Below are 19,906 nucleotides of genomic sequence, written 5' to 3'. Positions count from 1 at the left end.
AAGTCGAGCCTTGATTAAGGGGAAGCCCTTCAGGCTTATAGTGTACTTTGTTCGAGGGGAGGATTGTTGAGGATTATTGGGAGTGAGTCACATATTGGTTAATTTAGTGGAAGATCATGAGTTTATAGGTATATTGGTTAATTTAGTGGAAGATCATGAGTTTATAGGTGAGAAATACTATTTCTATTGGTATGATGTCTTTTTTAGGAAGCTCAAAGCAAAATCACTAGAGTTTATGCTCAAAGTGATGAGTCTTGCAACCCAACCAAGCCCAACCTATGAATTGCGAGTTTATTTATTATGACATATAATATTTTTTTAAATCTATTAATAAACATTTATTTTCTTTTTATAAAGTTGTTTTTTCTGATGTAACGTTTTAAATTAAAAAAAGAAAAAGAAAAAAAGATTGGATAAAATAATAACCTCAGTGTTGAAGGAGGAAATGTTCGTATAAAATTCAGTTGGTCCGTCAAAGATCTCGTCCCGCCCTTTTCCGCCATTGCTGCACTCACCTGCTGCTGCTTTCCCATTTCCCGGGTCCATGTTCGAGGTTTGATTCTCTAACGCAGTCCTTATGATCTTCATTTTCATCTTTTGTTTTTGTTTTGAATCATTTTTGTTCGAATCTGGTGCGGAATCTTTATTGTTTGGATCTCTATTCCTATTTCCACTGTTTTTCTGCCTATTTTGATGCTGGTTTTAGTCGTCAATGGTGTTCTTCATGTCGAGTTTATGTTAATTTTCGAATGTGTAGCTTCCAATTGATTGTGGTGGTTGTGTGAGTAGCGGATTTAGGAGTTTCGCTTGAATGTTGGTAATCACTGCATTGGTTTAGCGCTGAGATTTCTAAATGAATTAGAGGAATTGGTTTTTGTATAGGGATCTTGTCTGGTTTTGCTTGAACTCGCCAACTGTTTGATTAGTTGCGAGATCGAGTGTTTAATTGATTAGTAGTTGTGAACATTGAATGGGAACTGATGATTATTATTATTATTTATTTTTAAATGTTATTTTGAATTTGTGTATTTGTTGTTTTGTAATGCAGAGTTGGATGGGAGGTGGAAACCATGGATGTAATTATATCTAAACATTAACACCTTTCATCAGTAAAGAAAATCAAAAAACAAAAATGAATACAGGTTTTCATTCATTGTCATCCAAACTCAATTTACCAGATGGTGGTATGTTGTTTACAAGTTTGAATTCACTTACATCGAACGATTTTGTAAGAATTTATTATCTCAAACAAAAAAGGCATTGTAAGGCATTGAGCAAAAATGCTGGAAAGTTGTCTTTATCTAGTTCGACAACTTCGAAGCTCATGGAAGGATCGTTCACGAGGAAGCAACAGCTACATAAGCCTCGTTTGAAGCTTGAGTTTGTGAGAACGTTGTTGATTGACAACTATGATAGTTACACATACAATATTTACCAAGATTTGTCTGTCATCAATGGATGTAGGTTTTTTCTATCTCCTCCATATCTGCTTATGCTTTGTATATCATCTGAGATTATGATTTTGTATTGCCGTTGTTTGTGGTTCATGGTTATCATTTGCTTATAGTTTCACCTTTATAAAAGTTTTAACTCTTCACACTTCTTTTATAGAACTGTTGGGATATTTTTCTTGGCTATTATCTGTTTACCAACCCATTATGATTTTTCGTGTTCCTATACTTGTTCATGCTTGTTAGTATATGTTTTTTTAGCTTATTTTGACTGAAAATTGTCTTCCAAGTATATGTTCAATCTCAAAACAAAACGTTAATATGTCAATAAATCCTTACGTCATGAACCATTTGAAAAAATTAAATAAGACAGTTTCTCCAAGCAGGAGTAACATTTATAGCTCTCTGCATGTCCAGGTTTTGGCAGATCTCCCTGCACCTAATGAAGTATTGTGGAGGCTCACAGATAAGAGCTTTTATTTTTATTATTATTTTCTTAACACTTCTATAAACATTTTAGTTCTGTTTGGGTTAGGCTTACAACTTCGTAGTTTAGCCCACAAAACATGGCAACTGACAATTTTTTTTCTTGAAAATGATTAAATTAATCGTTTATGTTGATATACTAATTGCCAGAGTTTTCACAGTATCTATCTTTTAATCCATCCGGATGGTTAAAGATGCAGTACCTGGCATTATTAATTTATGATGAGCCATTTCAGCACTTACATTGTTCAGAGATTTGTCTGTTCTTATTTATGGAAAAACTTCACTACAAAATAAAGTTGCCTGTCTAGAATATGAACTTGTATATTAATTGATGTTACTGATTCAATAAACTAAATTTATTGCTTTATGGAAGTAAAAGGGATTAGGGCCTATGGATCAATTAAAATGACTGAACACTGTAAGCATTCTTTATTAAAGGCCAAGTGGTGGTGGAATTTACTGCTATTGAAGTGGATGCAGTTGAAGAACGAAACTTCTTTTTCAACTCTCTTATACATCTTTGGTTTTGTGCTAGTGCCTCCTGTGGTCATACGAAACGACGATTGGACATGGGAAGATTTATGTCATTACTTGTATGTAGAGAAGGCATTTGATAATATTGTTATATCACCTGGGCCTGGTTCCCCAACATGTGCCAATGATATAGGTGAGATTACAGAAAATGATATTAAATATGGCATTTTTACCCTTCTGTAATCTATTTCCATCAAGGATCATTCTGAAATGTAATATTTGCACTGACATCCTTGTGTTATTCATAATATGAATTATTTTTTTGTTCTGAGCTTTTTAACTTATTTCTCAAAAAATAAAAAATGTACTTCTTGTCGTGGTCTGAATATTGTTCAATTTAGTTTGCGTCAAGGATTTCATCTGTTTGTCCCTGCCTTTTTCCTGCTTAGATAATAATACTTGGGAGAGATTCATTGTGGAACATTTAATCTTTCAGGAATATGTCTACGTCTGCTCCATGAGTGTGATGATATCCCCATCTTAGGTGTTTGCCTTGGGCATCAGGTATTTCCACCCTTTCAAAAGGGCAGTTTGCGCTTCGTTTTCAATTATATTCTTTATACATATGCTGGCTTTTCTTCTTACAGGCTTTAGGTTACGTGCATGGAGCTAAAGTTGTTCATGCAAACGAGCCGGTACATGGACTGCTAAGGTAAGCTTGGTGTCACAGAGAGCTTCTTGGGTATATTTTCTGTTCGCTTATGTGGTGTTACCTGCTCTTTTAACCTAGGCTAATATGATGTGTTCTTCCATGCACTTATTTCCTCTTTCTCTAACTCTGCACAGTGAAATTGAACACAATGGTTGTAGACTTTTTAATGGCATACCATCTGGGAGAAATTCGGGATCCAAGGTCAGGTTTATTATGTGCATAGAAATACTAATAGAATATTATTTCCATGGCCATTTTCATGTTCAGCTCTTTTTGGCATGCTGTTATTTTTGTTGCTTCTTTTTACTTTACAAAGTGATATGGTTTGTATCATTCCTTGCTTAGTATTTTATGAGGTCAATTACACTGATGGACAATGCTGTAGACATGGCGGTTTTCTTATTCGAATGAAATTGTATTAAACACTAGGGAATTGCAAAAAGAAATAGAGAAAAAAAGAAAGAAAGAAAAAAGAAAAATAAATTACGGTAGTATCCAAACTTCAATTTATCATTGGAAATTATTTGTGCCATCAAAATCAGTAATAGCATAGCTTTGATTATCTTATGCTCAGTATTGAAGCTCTTCATTTGCCCCAGATAACTATTCATGAGAATTTTCATCGTACACTAACCTGCACTCATTGACACTGATCACCATGGATTAGATACGTTGTTTTGGCCTAAAACAATATCACGATAACTCTTCTGGTTGACTTACTGCAGGTTGTAAGATATCATTCACTTGTAATAGATCCTGAATCACTTCCCAAGGAACTAATTCCTATATCATGGACCTGTTCCACAGATACCCGATCATTTCTTGAGATTAGCAACGCTTCCTCAACTTCAGATGCTCATGGCATGGTTTCTAGTGATTCTAGGTCAAAAGCAGAAAAATGTCTACGTGTTTCTTTCAACAGCCATCAAAATATATGGAATGGGAAAGTTCTCATGGCAATCATGCACTCTGCAAGGCCTCATTATGGTGTACAGGTGGAGTGTCTGGTTATTTTTTTGCGATTATCAAGCTTAATTTATCGTGCTTACAGTGCCTATGTTTTTGCATGACCCTCAGTTTCATCCAGAGAGCATTGGAACTTGTTTTGGTAGAGAGATATTTAAGAATTTTAGAGAGATCACAGAGGATCATCGGCTTACTTATGGACCATCAGTCACCAGCAAAGGAAATGTAGATTATTCTGGTAAAAGTTCGGTGGTTAGAAACTATTTTCTTGTGATTTAAGCCTTGGCTCATGCATGTGCACTATACGCTTTTGATTCCCTTGCAACATGGGCTAAATATTTTTTTGCCTGTCCAGAGTTTTTCACTTACTTTGTTAGTTAGCATGTGTAACAAATGATTTATGATGAAAAGCTTGTCCATGACCCTGAAGGTTTAACGGCTTTTTGGGTAGATGGCCAAATCAAAATTGCTGCATGAATTGAATGGCTCCTCATTTCCTTCACCCTACCCTTGAGACTTCTTAGTTGAACGGGATGACTTTGAGAATAAATGCCTTTTGTAACCACCATGGATTAGCCTAGTGGTCAAAAAGGGTCTTGTAAACAAGAGAACGGTTCAAGTCATGGTGACAACTTATCTAATTTAATATCCCATGAGTTACCTTAGCAACCAAATTTATGAGAGTTAGGCTGTTGTTTTGTGAGACTAGTTGAGGTATGCGCAAGCTGGCTCAAACTCTCACGAATATTTAAAAAAAAAAGATTGCCTTTTAGTCTAGTGCACGACTTAATTTTCTGTCATTATTTTATACTGAACCATTCAGTGTTTTTAAGCTTGCATGCTGGTGTATTAACTTAACAAAAATGTTTTGTGGTTTCCCAGGAAACAAAATAATACTAAGGAAACCTGTCGATAAATTAAGTGATGGAACTTTTCCCTGTAGAAGTACTGAGCTTAATGGAGTTGGTAGAAAAGGTGTTGGTCCGTTTGATCTTGCAAACCTTTCACATCCTAGCAATGGAGTCAAATTTCTGAGGTTGACATGGAAGAAATATAATCATTTGGCTTCTGAAGTTGGTGGTGCAAGAAATATATTTTATCAATTGTTTGGTCATCATAAAGCTGAAAACACTTTTTGGCTGGACAGTTCCTCGATTGAAAAGGTCCGTTCATTTCCTGAGTTAACTTATCTGATTCTTGCTTCGTCATGTTTAGTATTATAGATTAATATATGACCTCTACATTCTTGATTCACAATGTTAGGGTTCAAAGTAAGATTCTCTCAAATAATTTCTCAGTAGTGTCAATCCTTCAAAATATTGCAGCAGGGTGCTATACGATTGATCTCTAGTGCCAAAATGAGTGTGAAGTTCATATCAGCGAGTTCTACACGTGTCTATTAACGAAAAGAATAATATAGATTGTCTCGATATTATGTGGGAAGAAAATAGTTGCGTGAAGTACTAGCTATGGTCTCTTATGGATATGGGGCACATGCACACGTTAGTGAATCAATAATTACAATCTGTTTTTACAGGTTTTTCCAATGATAGAGATAGATAAATCTGGGAATGACAGAAATAATAGATGCATTATAACTCGGTTTATTTCCTTAATTTATCTCATTTGATCAGTCAATATCTTTCTTTTTGTTCTTTTAATACTGATGACATCTTTTCTTTTCTATTACAAATTGTTTTAATCTCATCTGAAAAGAAAAAACAATTAGTACTGTTATAAAACTTCAGCACGTTCTCTCCATACTATCATTTATGCTTTCTATAGGTACGCATCATTTAAATTGAAAGGCCATGAATACTCTATTTTTTAAAATGCTTTGAATTATATCGTCATCCCAAGTGTTTTTATCTTTGCATCATTAACTTGTAGTTCAAAGATGATGCACCAATATTGGTGCGATTTCTCACATTACAATTATTATTATTATTTACTTTCCAATGAAATTTTCATCATATCTGTTTTGACTCTGGTATATAGGGAAGAGCACAATTTTCATTTATGGGAGGAAAAGGTGGATCACTATGGAAGCAGATGGTTTTCCAGTTACCAGATGATAGGTTGGAATACATTCTGCCCAAAATTTCCTCGGCTTTTTGGGATTGTGCTAGGATTTCTTCGTTTGTCTAAGGAAATTTTAGTTTTTTAGGTTATATTTAGTTATGCATTACATGCTCCAGAAGAGAACATGACACAACCTATCTATCTATAATTGCTGGTTAAGAAGTTAATTACATTCTTTTTTCAGTGGTCGTCCTTTTGAAGGAGGAGGTTATCTTTCAGTTGAGGATGCTCAAGGCTCAAAAACCAACACATTTCTAAAGGATGGTTTCTTTGACTATCTAAACAAGGTACTTGAGGAATATTTCTTGATATCATATGATATTGAAGGATTTTGGTTTTGTATTCTATAACTTGCGCAATTTGTAATCTGAAACTCAAGGTTACTATTATTCAACATAAGCTATTCTTGGATATCAGTCAGAAGCCAAAGAGCTAGGTTGGGCTCTGGATATTAATCTTCTTGTGGCTCGTTTGAGATGCCAGTTCTTTTTCTTTTTAAGATCTTCAAGTAACCATAGGTTGGAATTCGTTTGTGAGGACCTTTAAAGATATGACTTGGTCAAGTACCTTCTTGTAAAGGAATGTTGGTCATCTTGATCATAAACTNTTTTTTTTTTTTTTTTTTTTTTTTGGGTTATATCTTTCAATTCATTTTAATAGTGATATGCGCATATCAATCGATGGCTATTGCTAAAACAAGTATTTCAATCCTTGATTTTTGTAGGACCTTTCATCTTTTCAATACGAAAGGAAAGACTATGAAGGGCTTCCATTTGACTTTCATGGTGGATATGTTGGCTATTTTGGGTAAGTGACTACTATCAGTATAACAATGTTAAATTATTTCGCACTCACTTGCCATGTTACAATTATGGTAGTTTCAGCTTCTTCACAATTCAGCAAAGTTGTACTGTGAGGTTGACTTTTTGGTCCTTTCACTATATAAGGGAGGTTTACCCTCATGGTTTAATTATTCATGCTTTGGTTATATTCTGATTTTTGGGTGTAGTATTGGGATAATTTGTGAATGAGGAAGCAATAAGGACTATTGGTAATTGAAGGCTAGGCCGATCCCCTGAGGAAAAAACCATTAAAAAAAGATCAGCTCGTCCTTGCTGTTCACAGCTCGGTTATCCCTATTTTAACCGAGCCCTTTCTTGGTTTACTGGTCAATGGTTTTTCTCTTGATCAAAGAAATAGATCCCTGACACCCTCTGAAAATTGCCGTAAAATATCACCGAGCAATTAAGGGGCTATTTGGATTTTTTTTCCCTGAAAAAGCATTTGGAAGTTCTTTTTTTAAACCATTTTTTTGTTTCAATAACAAAATTTAATGAAAGCATGTCTGTGTACCTGATTTTTTGAAGTTATTTCCTAGTATATCAGATTAGAAGTTTCTTTCTGAAACAAATATAGGCTTCTGAATAATGATTTCAATTCGACTATAATTTGAAAATTTTGAAACCATCTAACTGTAGTTCTAAAACTCCAAAACTTTCTTATGTAGTGGGTGCTAGATAACTTTATGCATGGGTTTATGCATTTTGATATGCTTTCAGATGTCTCACTCATAGCTTGTTATTCTAGATGCTGGAGTTTATATGAACGGTGAATAACAAATTCTGCATCTTCTGAAATAAAATTATGAAACAGTTACATAAACGTTAAATCTTCCCCAATAGCCGCAATGCTAATTAAGAGATGACATTTTCCGTAGATGCTAACATAAACGCTCTATATTCTGTAGATATGAACTCAAAGTAGAATGTGGTGCAGAGTACAACCAACACAAGTCCAGGACTCCAGATGCATGTTTTTTTTTCGCTGACAACCTTTTGGTCGTTGATCACTCTTCGGATGATGTTTACTTGTTATCCATACATGAAGAATGTAATACTTCAACATCATGGTTGGATGAGACCGAGCTTAAGCTTATGGAACTGAAAACTTCCGTGCCAGAGAAGTTAATTGAAGAATGCTTACTCCACGATTCATTTACACCGTGTAAGGTGGACTTTGTTGCCGAGAAATCAAAAGAGGGATATATAAGTGATGTTGAAAAGTGTAAGCAATACATCAAAGATGGCGAGAGCTACGAGTTGTGCCTCACAACCCAAATTAAAAAACAAATTGGGGAATTTGATGCCCTGAGACTTTACCTCAGGCTCAGAGAAAAAAATCCGGCACCTTATGCAGCTTGGCTAAATTTCTCAAAAGTAGATATATGCATCTGCTGTTCGTCGCCAGAACGGTTCCTACAGTTGAATAGGGATGGTGTTTTGGAAGCGAAACCCATCAAAGGTACTGCAAAGCGAGGAGTGACAACAGAGGAAGATGAACAACTCAAAATGCAGTTACAGTATAGGTACGTTCTTCAAATTTAGTGCTGAAAAACCATGCTAGTAAGTTAAATACATTAGGAGCTTTCTGATCGGGAATCACCTGAGGTAAAGTAAGATTCTAACTATTTTGTTAATTGAATATCTCAAGATAAGAACACTTGTTTGAGACTTGAATCACTCCACAAGTAAGATCGATCCTGTCAAGCTTGAATGATTCTAAACATGCAACCTAAACTACATAGAATTGTAAAGAAACTTCGCCCTTGGTTAAAGGAAAGCACAAATGCTTTCTTTACTACATTTTTCAAGTCTCTTTACAAAGACAACATACATGGCTTATATAGACTCAAAATGAAACCCTTGACCTTCCATAGGCTTTCAAGAGTCGTAACATTCATATTTTATTACTATAATTATGTAATCTTAAAGTAAAAGAAACACAATAACTCTAGATTATCATCCACCCAAATTTGTAACCATCCAGAATAAATTAAATTTGATTCTTTTTTAATGTGGCATGAATTGCAATATCTTGTGATAATTTGAACAATATTTTGTTAACATCTTTCTTGAAGTTTATATGAAGTTTATATGGGATGATTGTTGGTTGGTGAATCAATTCTTCATCTCCTGTGGTTGGATGCATTTAAATATGATGAGATAAAATTTTAATCGATCTTAGTTTATTTTTCTCGAAATATGTTCTATGCTAGTAACAAATACTTAGTAGCTTTCATTCCTTGTACATTAACATCATTTTCTCTCACTTTTAGAAACTACGGGTACCTTTCAATTGCCTTATACTCCTTTCATTTGACTGTAATTCAGTCTTGAGAAATCTGGTAAAAAAAACTCAAGTCTTATGAGATACCTCATAAGCCAAAGTAATATAATGATCTTCGCTTTTTTGTAAATTAACACTTGCTTTTTCTTGAACATAGTGAAAAGAACCAAGCTGAGAACTTAATGATCGTTGATCTTCTAAGGAACGACCTCGGTCGTGTGTGTGAACCGGGTTCGGTTCATGTTCCACTTCTCATGGACGTAGAATCATATGCAACTGTCCATACTATGGTGAGCACGATTCGAGGCAAGAAAAAGGCAAATGTAAGTGCCATTGAGTGTATAAAGGCAGCATTTCCTGGTGGTTCAATGACTGGAGCACCGAAGTTGAGGTCTATGGAGCTCCTCGACTCCATCGAGAATTGTCCTCGAGGTATTTATTCGGGTTGCATGGGTTATATCTCCTACAACCAAACATTTGATCTGAATATAGTGATAAGAACAGTTGTTTTGCATCAAGACGAAGCTTCCATTGGAGCTGGAGGAGCTATTATTGCTCTCTCAGATCCTATTGAAGAATATGAAGAAATGATATTGAAAACACATGCTCCCTCTACAGCTGTTATGGAATTTTCTTAGAACTTCTACCTTCTACCTCACAACATCATAGCCTTCCAAAATCCCATAGTTTTTTTTTCTCTTTAATTTTTATTTTAAAATATATGTCAAAGATGTCTTGTAATATAGAACAACAGAACTCATTCATTTACACAATTCTTCTGTTTTTTTCTTTTTTTTTAGCATACCTAAGTGAGTGTTATTTGATTGTTTTGATCTAAACTCTTTCAGTAGCATAAATTTTCAATTACTGTTGTTTTGATGTATAACTAGAAAGAGCTTATTTGTGTGGTTTGGCCCATGGATCAAACTTAGCTGACATCACATGTGCTTGAAGAAAATGAAAAAGAAATGAGTTCGCATTTGTAGCTGAAAGAAATATTAGTGAGAGAGAGATTGCAAAAGGAAATTTGGGTAAAATTTTCTGGGTTTCTTATGTTTCTTATGTAATGCTAAGGCAATCTCAGGGGGTTGTTTCTATCCAATGTGGCTGGAAATTGAAGGTCTGTACTGGAAACCCTTGATGAACCCCGCCACATGTCTGGATGTGGTGACTGATCTTCTGCCGTCGGTGATGATGGGGTTGTGGCGGTCGATGGCTCTGCCGACGGCAGGGGTAGATGAGGGTTGGTCAGCCGTGGGAAGATGAGATTTTTGGATAATGGTTGTTGGAGAGATCTGCGTCGGAATCGAAACACAATACGGTTTACACTCTCCGGGTTGGCCGATAATGGAGGAGACGGCGGAGGTTGTGGCGGCGGAGTCAGCTCCGGCCAGATCAACGTTGGTGGAGACGTAAAGGCAAGACATGGGGATTATTATTATGGAGAGGAGACGGCGAAGGAAGGAAGTTAAACCAATTAATTACAACCATATGCCACGTAACCTAGTGGGTCCCACTCCTACTAATTTTTACCCAGGATAAAAATGGTAAATTCATCTAAGGTGGACACAACAAATGCTCGAAACGGCGGCGTTTTTAATACAATTGTTACTCATCTCTTCACTCCCATTTAACACCAATATTTTAACACTCACAACCCCATGGAACCATGCCTATAATTCCAATCCACTACTACTTTGGTCTGCTTTCATTTCCAATTCCTAACCTTCAAATTTACAGAGAATCATCTCGATCCAACCGCTATCGATACTCAAAATGCCGATTGATCTTCATCCCCACACGCCATTAATGGCATCCGCTTCAACTTTCTATTGACCATTATTGGGAGTGAGTCCCAAATTGGTTAATTCTTCATCCCCACATGCTATTAATGGCATCCGCTTCAACTTTCTATTCAGAATTCTTGGGAGTGAGTTCCAAATTGGTTAATTTAGTACAACATCATAGATTTATAAGTGAAGAATACTATCGAGACATTTTGGGAAAGCCCAAAGCAGAGACATGAAAGTTTATGCTCAAAGTGGACAATATCATAGAGAGTGATGATTTTTAATACTTTTAGCCTAAAGAGCCCTGGCTTCAGTATCCAAACCTTCTAATCATCACACCCAAACAACAATTCAAAAAATTCTCATACCTCAACTTAGGGAGGATCATGGATGATAAGTGAAGGAATTCATCTTTCACGAGACTTTTTTGAGAAGTCCAAAAATCAAAATTATGAGAGACGGAAAGTAGACAACATTGTACCATTGTAGAGGGGTTAGAGTTATGGTATGCTTTTTTAGACTAGTTGGCTAATTTAGGACATGAGCCTCCCTTTATAAGCCCAAATGAAAGCAAAGCAAATTGCTCATCAAAGATCACGCCATTATCAGAGAAATGAGCATTGGCCTAACAATATTGGTCCAATTTCGAAATCATACCTCGAAATGTGTCAACAAATTGGCTGATTAATTGAACCCCTGAAATTCCTTTGTTACAGAAACAGAAACAGAGGATGATAGATAAAAGCAATAACAGAGTTGCTGCTTCGTATCAGGAAAACGGAAGATTTGGGGAACAGGGAGGAGGTGGACGACGACGGCGACGATGATTAGAAATTATAATTTTATTTTAACTAATTTCACGAGAATCTTACTTTTCCATACCTAACATTTATTTAAATCAGAGAAGAGATTCAGCCTCGGCGGCAGGTCACTCTTCTCCGGCCGCCGTCGTAGAACCACCTCCGCCGGCTCTACTTTGGAGCCACTTAACCATATCCCCAAAAACAAGCTCCACATCCTCTTTAGTCTCTCCAATCAACTGGTGCCACATACCTGGATATATTTTCAGCGTCTTGTCTTTACTGGCGGCCCGTCGGTAAAGCTCCTCCACGCACGCCGGATCGCAGATCACATCGTCGCCGCCGTGTGCTATCAGAAGCGGAACCTCCACCTCGTCGAACCTCTCCTGCAACTCTCTACAAACTCTCATGAGTTCCTGCGCCGTCGCCGCGCGTGGACGAGCAACCACGCGCCGAGGACTCGCCACCGCAAGCTTCCGCTTCCAGTCGACTTTAAAGGATACCTCTGGTATAGATCCGCGCGTGGGAATCACTCGCCAAGTCGGAATCAGAGCGGCGGCTAGTGATAGAAAATGCTCCAATGGCCATGGCGGTTTGAACTTGGCGCTGATTCCGCACATCGCGCCGTTGAGAACCACGCCGTTCCACGGACGCGAGCCGTCTGTCCGACGAAGCGTGATGAGAAGCGCAATCGCACCGCCGAGCGACTCGGCGTAGAGAAAGGAAGGCAACGACGGCGCGTGACGGTCACGAAACGAGTCAAAAAACGAAATACAGTCGTCGACGACAGGGTTAATATCCGGTATGTGGTACTGAAGGCCTTCGGAGAATCCATGACCTTGATGATCGATGGCACAGGTGATAAATCCAGCCTTAGTGAAGTGTACGGCAGTGAGTTGAATGAACCAGCTAGATTCGCCGGTGAAGCCATGGACGATGGCGATAATTCCAATAGGCTTAATCAGAGGGAGAGGCATCCACCACTGAGTGAATAGCTTAAGGCCTCTGGAATTGGTGATGAACTCAGAGCCATGAGTGACGGAATGACGAGCGTAGAAGTCGTCGGCAGAGAGAGAGCCGAAGGGGCTCCGCTCGTCGGCGTCTTCCACAGGGTGAAGCATTTGGGTGTCGGAGGTTTTGAACAGAGTAAAGATTAGGGTTTCTGCGTGAGGAGAGAAGGTGAAGAAGAATGGGGAGTGAAAGAGATGTGATTTTGGTAGTTATGGAGGATATGGAAGGTGGTTGGGGCTTCCTCCTTTTTTATTATTATTATTATTATTTTGTCCATTAAAAAAAATATTTTTACATTTTATATTTTATTTTTAAAAAACACTTTTAAATTTTTTAAATTTTAATAGTATTTACTCTTTTTAAAAATCTTAAATATCACCTTTAAATTTAAATATCAGTTAAAGAGAGTAATGAAACATTTTAAATATATATATATATATTTTTTTTTTTTAATTTTATTATTATTATTATTATTTTTAAATAATTGTTACTAATTACTTATGCTTACTATTACATCTACCTCTCCCTTCCCTTCGTACTCTAAATGACCCTAAGAGTTTGGTAAATAATGGTATCCCCATTAAAATTCTATTAATGAGGTGGTTTAGGATACATTAATACTTCACTCGCAATCATACTATCGATATTTGATTTGATTGCTTATTTTAGTTCATGTTTTTCTATCCGACATTGTTTTAATAATAATAATCTAAGATATAACAAATAGTACTAAATGTCACGAGGCTCTTTACCTCCAGTGTGTTAAGAATCATGACTCTCTATAATAATATGATATTGTCCACTTTCAGCGTAAGCTCTCATGGCTTTACTTTGGGCTTCCCCAAAAGCCTCGTACCAATAGAGATGTATTCCTTACTTATAAACTCATGATCATTCCCTAAATTGGCCACTGTGAAGCTCACTCTCAACACATTGGACATTCTCATCAAGGTTTTGTGACTTGATATTGAGGTCTAAAATTCGAAGTAAAGTCTGTGATTTACTTATTCTTAGTCGTCATGGGAAATAAAGGAAGAAAGAAGAAAGATATTATTTCCTCTAACCTTGTGCAGGACTACCAATACAAAAAATGTATCTTCTTCGCCTCCGCACAATAGCTCTACCAAGCATGGCGCTAGCGAGCAAATTGACTTGGCTATGCCAAAAGGCCTCATCTCTCTAGAAGCCTGTCTAGCGAGGCGTTCCTTCTACAAAAGGGTTCCAAACCTCACCTCACTTTTGTGACATGCTATGTTTTTCCTTTTCATTCTCAAGTAAAGGGCGAGTCTCATCTCATGCCTAAGTTTGTGGATCGCAGTTTCACCCACTAATCCTGACATGTGTCCGTAGTAGGTTGTATGCCCTGCCTAAACCAATCATCATATCAATCCCTAAACCCCATTGTTGGAAAGGCTCGACTTCAAAACCGTACATGGAGCTTCAACCTCATACAACTCCACTAAAAACGGAGGTAGGGTCGGCTCACTCTATGTGTTCTTGAAATCTAAGACTATAAATTACTAAAGTGTGTTTTCGATGGTAAAAGTGAATAGGTAATAAAAATCTAAGTCTGTGTATGGTCTGAAAAAGTTAATAAATAGTGTTGGTACTTACAAATTTGTAGCCTAAAATAAACAAATCCACATATCAAACTATCCAGCATCCAAATCCAAGTTGACTGTACATAAGAGATCAATACATGCCAATGATCATCGATATTACCTGTTCATGACGAGGCTCCAGTACAGATACTGTAAATATCATCTGCATCAATTAGTTGCCTTTGACAATCCCAAGCATCTATCCTCAACGTCAGCATCAATTTTCTTCTTCTTCGGAGAGGCAAGCTGCAAGAACATGGTGCTTGTATCAGATGTTTGTAATTCAGTCTCTATTTACACACACTTTTACTATGAATTTTCTATTCTTCATGAATCAAATTTGGTTAAAACAATTTACTTGTGTTAGGATCGATCGATATCAGTTGTTAGCTCTGATACCATGTTAGATGAACACGACTCTCCACAATGGTATAGTATTGTCCACTTTTGGCTTTGCTTTGAACTTCCCCAAAAGGCCTCATACCAATGGAAATAGTATTCCTCACTTATAAACCCATGATCTTCCACTAAATTAACCAATATGGGACTCACTCCCAATAATCCTCAACAGCTTGAACCTTACTTTTTGTGTCTATCGAGTTCTTGATGTATTTCTTGCAGGTAAATGACATATTAAACACAAAATTGACCGTTGAAGAATCTATTAAATCATTTTTAAGTTTAAAAACTAAACTTATAATTTAACCATCACATCCTCGTCATAGAAGATAAATGTAACAGGGCAGACAGTAGCCAACTTGCCAAGCCTAACAAATTTGGAATTACTACAAAAATTGTGTGTGTGTGGGGAGTCTTATCTCAGATGAACATGGGGAAGAAACATTCTCAACTATAACAGAGAAAAGCATCTTTAAATATCATGCAGTGACCGTATGAAAAGACAATTAACTACAGTTTTTGGGTCTAACAATATTGAATACAGTGTCAGAGTAGAAAACTGTGTTTAAACTTCAAACTAACTGATAATAATTTAGTTTGAACCTATGGTGTATTGGCTTTAAGTTGTTAGATCCCAAGATAAGTTTGGCAATGATCATTCAAAATATCTAGCTGCAATCTGTTCACCCTCATCTTTTGCAATTAATCGAATCAACGGCGACATTACTAACTAAAAAACTGTTCACAATATCGAACATTAATTCGATTGAAGTTCACCAAATGAACAAAATCCCAAACTCTTCATCTTTTCTGCTTTTTAGAACTAGATAACAATTGCAACGCAAAAATACTTTCAGCAGGTTTTTTCTTTTGACAGGAAAGTATAAGCAGGCTTGCTGTTTGTTTCTTTTGGTAAGAAACTGAGTTTTCGTGGAGAAAAAGGAAATTGTTTCGACGCAAATTTTCAGTATCAGCTCCATCTAAAACAAATCCATTGAAGCACTCAAAGCTTCCATGTCCCTAGAACTACCATTTCAATCAAGAAAACTATTCAAAGAACCTCTCCTATCAGCCACAAAACTGCAAAACTCCTCTTAAAAAGATTTTAAGAAATTTTAAGAACTGTATCACTTTCAAGCCTAGTCCAAGCTTAAAGAAAGCCTGGGAGAGAAAATATGGTCATCGTTTAACCCTAAAAGTTAAGCTAAAAGGTCACGGTATTCGTAATACTTTTCTGATTCTAAAATCAGCACAGAGCCAAAAGAAAAAGTGAACTCTAAAATTAGATCACTGTTGAACTCAAAAACATAATCCTACAATTATATCAAATTTATTTTTTCCAATATAATCATAACAACAACCAAACGCAACCACAACCCTCAAGAAGCTATTATAGTCCTTTCTGCAGTTAAAATTAAACCTAATCCGAAAAATTATGCAAGAACGACTTTCAGAAAATGATCGTACAACATTTACGAACTTCAATTCCAGAAAAACCTCATTAGAAAGCTAGACAGTTCAAAAAGGGGAAAAGAAGAATTAATCACCTCCACAGCAATAGCAGCAATAACAACAGGAGAGAAGCAGGAGAACTTCAGAGCAGAATTCAAGAACTCGATGACCAAAAGAAACTGAACTGGATTTGCCTGAAGTTTCGCCATCGGCATCAGAAGATTGTTGTTTATCCAACAAGTTCTGTTTGCTCGAAGATTGCTGCTGCTGCTGCTGCTTCTGGATTTTCATTCTGTGGAAGTTCCATTCCAGATTTTGGATATAAGCACTCTTGAAAGAGTCTCTGATCCTCGTCGATGGCCACAGATGCATCTTTGCTCGAATTAGATGAATAACGATGTGGAGAATCGCAGGCGCTGGGAGGGAGGAAATAAGAAAAGTCGCTGAACCGACGAGGCTTTGACAGAGAAGGAAGGTGGGGAGGGAAAGCAGAAAAAAACACCGTAAAAAATAATAATAATAATAATAAATAAATAAAAACTAATATTTCTAAACTTTATACTTTATATAAAAAATATTTTGTTAATATTTTAAATTTTTATTAATATCTTTAATTTTTTTTAAACTAAATTTTAATATTATTCGAACGACACGGGTTAATTTGTAATTTAACCTATAGTCAAGATTTTAAATTAAAGATAATTTAAAGGTGGTCTTACATTATTAATAATAGTTATAAAGTATAAACTAACCTTCAAAAAAAAATCTATTATTTACTGCTTGTTCCAAATTTTAATTAGTCATGCAATAAATTATAATTTATATTTAAATTATTATTAGTAATTATGCAAACAAATTAAAAAAATATATCATTAACAAGCCGGATAAAATACAATGACATGAATAAGATAAATAAAAAAGTAAAAATAAAAATAAAAATAAATCATTTTTGAACGGCTCCAATTGAAATGTGAAAATGCTGTCTTTCGACTTTTGAAATAGGATCAAACGGACGGGTGGCTCCTACCCGCGCCGGCCCGCAAAACGAACTGGTGGTAGAGCGCTGCAATGGCGGCTCCGATGAAAGGCCCAACCCAGAACATCCACTACAAAAAAAAAAGAACCCGACCCGGCCCATTAACATTAACATTAACGTTATAGTTAAAACAAATAATGATATCTAGCATACACGAGAACCCGACCAACTCGAATTACTCAACCTAAATCGTAAAGGTTCGGTTGGGTTAGATTTTACTTGATTTTTCTTCATTTGGGTTAGTTCAAGGGTTGACATTTTTTTAATCGATCAACCTAACCAATCTGAAAATAGGATTACAATTCAACTCAACCTTAGGAAAGTTGGCATTTGTGAATGTGTGATAGTTCATTTTTATGAGATTTTAATTATTAATGTATCATGTATTGTATAAATTTTTTAAAAATAATTTTAATAACAGAATAATCCAACCACCAGATTCAACCTAAAAACAAAATATAGAGTCGAATGGTAAACTTTATTTAAGTTGTTTGGATCATAAAAAGAAAATATATAGTCAAATGGTAAACTTTATTTAAGTTGTTTGGATCATCAACTCAACTAACTAGAAGATAAGTCGGGATAAAGCTGTAAGTAAGAGATACTAACATGATCATCCCAAGGTTTTTCCCGGTTCAAGATGACAGCGGGGCCGAAGCTTCTAGCCGGGTTGATGCTGGTGCCAGTAATGGGAATGGTGGCTAAGTGAACCATGAACACGGCGAACCCAATCGAGAGCGGAGCCAATACCTTTCAAAAAAAAAAATCAATATTAAGAAAAGCAAAGCTGGCATTATGACGTGGCAGCCACGTGGGCGAATAGTAAGATTTTTTTTTTAGGGTAGTGGGAGATTCTTACACGAAACCCAAGGGATTAAGGATTATAACAAATATAGAAATTTTAAACGTTTGAACTTTAAAAGAGAACAAGTAAAAAAAAATGAAGAAAAAAGGTAATTTTTTTATATGGGTAAAGAATATTATGACGTCATAATATCTTAAAATTCTCAAAAATTTTAATAATATAAAAGTTGGAGGGACTAAACAGCAATTTAAGGAAATAGAGGGGAGGGAGACCGTACAGGAACATGGGAGTCTCTGGCGTTTCTCTTGGCGTCGGTGGCGGAGAAGACGGTGTAGACCAAGATGAAGGTACCGATGATTTCTGCCCCCAAGCCGGCGCCTTTGCTGTAGCCGTGGGCGAGCTGGTTCGCACCGCCACCGTACCTGTTGAAGTAGTCCCTTTGTAAGGCTTTCACCAGCCCCGTTCCGCATATGGCCCCCAAGCACTGAGCTATCATGTACGCCACTGCTCGAACCAGCGACACCTTCCGGGCTAAGAATAGCCCGAATGTCACCGCCGGGTTGATGTGCCCGCCTGCCGTTCATTTCATCCAAAAATAAATAATAATAATAATAATAGTAAAGTTTTCGAATTTTTTAATGAATAAATTATAATCCTTTAAAATTAAAATAAAACGGCTTAATAAATCAATAAATATTTTCTATGAAGAAATATAATACAAAATTTCTAAAAATTTATAATATAATATTCTCTTCCTTTAAACAAAATATTAATTAATTAATTAATGTAAGTGAATATATATTATAATAAATTAATTTTATCTTTTATATATATATATAGTCAAAAGTCCACTATGTTTTGGCTCATTACATATCGCCGTGAGCTCTCATTATCACATCGAAATACTTCGTTTCCTTCTCAAATCGATATGGGATCTCATTTATTAGGGAGAGGTTTCCACGCGTTTATAAGAAATATCTCGTTCTCCTATTCAACCGATGTGAAATCTTACAATCAACCTCCTTGGAGACCCAACGTCCTCGCTAGCACACGGTCCAGTGACAGATTCTAATACCATTTGTAACCGTTCAAGTCTACCGCTAACAAATATTATCAATTTTTTTCAGTTACGTATCGTCGTTAGTCTCACAATTTTAAAACGCATCAACTAGGGAGAGGTTTCCACTCCTTATGAGGAATATTGATATAATTTTTCTCCGGTGGCTCTCTTGTTGTCGTTGAAATGGATATGTATTGTTCGGTGTTAATATTGATATTGACGTAGATTAAATAGACATGATTAGAGCATGATTAACAATTTAGGAACCTGAAATGCCGGCGGTGCAGTAGACGAGGATGAAGATCATGCCGCCAAAGCCCCAAGCGATACCGAGGATGCCAACGCCGCCGCAAGCGTTGCCGCCAAGTTTGTGGGGGTCGGACTGGCTACTATAGCCAATAATAATCAAGATAGTGATATACAGAAACAGGAGAGTGGCGACAAACTCAGCAATCAGGGCTCTGAAAAACGACCACTTCCCTACCTCCGCCGCGTCGAACAGCGGCGCAGGTGGAGGGTCCTGGTAGTCCTTGCCGGAGAACCCCCGCGCCGACACGTCGTCTTTCGCCATAAGAGATCAGAGAGAGAGAGAGACTGAAGAAGCCTTGGTGAGGAAAAGAGTGGCGGAGGGTGCGGTATTTATAGGGGGGGG

General features: G+C 36.6%; 4 protein-coding genes across 5 annotated transcripts; 1 reads left to right on the top strand and 3 right to left on the bottom strand.

The window, feature by feature from the left end:
* The first annotated feature begins 444 nt into the window (after positions 1-444).
* On the top strand, positions 445-10,162 carry LOC111801450 (aminodeoxychorismate synthase, chloroplastic-like). 2 transcript variants are annotated; one of them, XM_023685452.1, is made up of 14 exons: positions 445-553; positions 1,049-1,460; positions 2,476-2,607; positions 2,911-2,978; positions 3,062-3,126; positions 3,261-3,327; positions 3,852-4,121; positions 4,204-4,330; positions 4,975-5,255; positions 6,091-6,170; positions 6,359-6,461; positions 6,899-6,981; positions 7,922-8,539; positions 9,458-10,162. In XM_023685452.1, exons 2-14 carry the CDS (start codon positions 1,133-1,135, stop codon positions 9,936-9,938), a joined length of 2,703 nt encoding a protein of 900 aa, XP_023541220.1. In that variant the 5' UTR covers positions 445-553; positions 1,049-1,132; the 3' UTR covers positions 9,939-10,162. The 2 variants fall into 2 exon arrangements, with proteins under 2 accessions (XP_023541220.1, XP_023541221.1); XM_023685453.1 differs by lacking the exon at positions 445-553 and having other exon boundaries at positions 1,327-1,460; positions 1,869-2,607; positions 9,458-10,088.
* Positions 10,163-11,670: 1,508 nt separating this feature from the next.
* Positions 11,671-13,132, bottom strand: LOC111801451 (caffeoylshikimate esterase-like). Its single transcript, XM_023685454.1, has one exon. The coding sequence runs from the start codon at positions 13,009-13,011 to the stop codon at positions 12,019-12,021; it is 993 nt and encodes a 330-aa protein (XP_023541222.1). The 5' UTR covers positions 13,012-13,132; the 3' UTR covers positions 11,671-12,018.
* Positions 13,133-14,455: 1,323 nt separating this feature from the next.
* LOC111801454 lies at positions 14,456-16,843 on the bottom strand. The gene is made up of 2 exons (XM_023685456.1): positions 16,449-16,843; positions 14,456-14,748 (listed from the first exon to the last, which is right to left on the bottom strand). The coding sequence occupies exons 1-2, from the start codon at positions 16,723-16,725 to the stop codon at positions 14,720-14,722; spliced, it is 306 nt and encodes a 101-aa protein (XP_023541224.1). The 5' UTR covers positions 16,726-16,843; the 3' UTR covers positions 14,456-14,719.
* A 366-nt stretch (positions 16,844-17,209) lies between these two features.
* On the bottom strand, positions 17,210-19,851 carry LOC111801453 (aquaporin PIP2-2-like). Its single transcript, XM_023685455.1, has 4 exons — positions 19,522-19,851; positions 18,472-18,767; positions 17,999-18,139; positions 17,210-17,459 (listed from the first exon to the last, which is right to left on the bottom strand). The coding sequence occupies exons 1-4, from the start codon at positions 19,823-19,825 to the stop codon at positions 17,358-17,360; spliced, it is 843 nt and encodes a 280-aa protein (XP_023541223.1). The 5' UTR covers positions 19,826-19,851; the 3' UTR covers positions 17,210-17,357.
* Positions 19,852-19,906: the final 55 nt, after the last annotated feature.

This window comes from Cucurbita pepo, chromosome LG09 (genome assembly GCF_002806865.2).
Source record: "Cucurbita pepo subsp. pepo cultivar mu-cu-16 chromosome LG09, ASM280686v2, whole genome shotgun sequence".
Taxonomy (NCBI): domain Eukaryota; kingdom Viridiplantae; phylum Streptophyta; class Magnoliopsida; order Cucurbitales; family Cucurbitaceae; genus Cucurbita; species Cucurbita pepo.
This window is presented reverse-complemented; position numbering and strand designations above follow the sequence as displayed.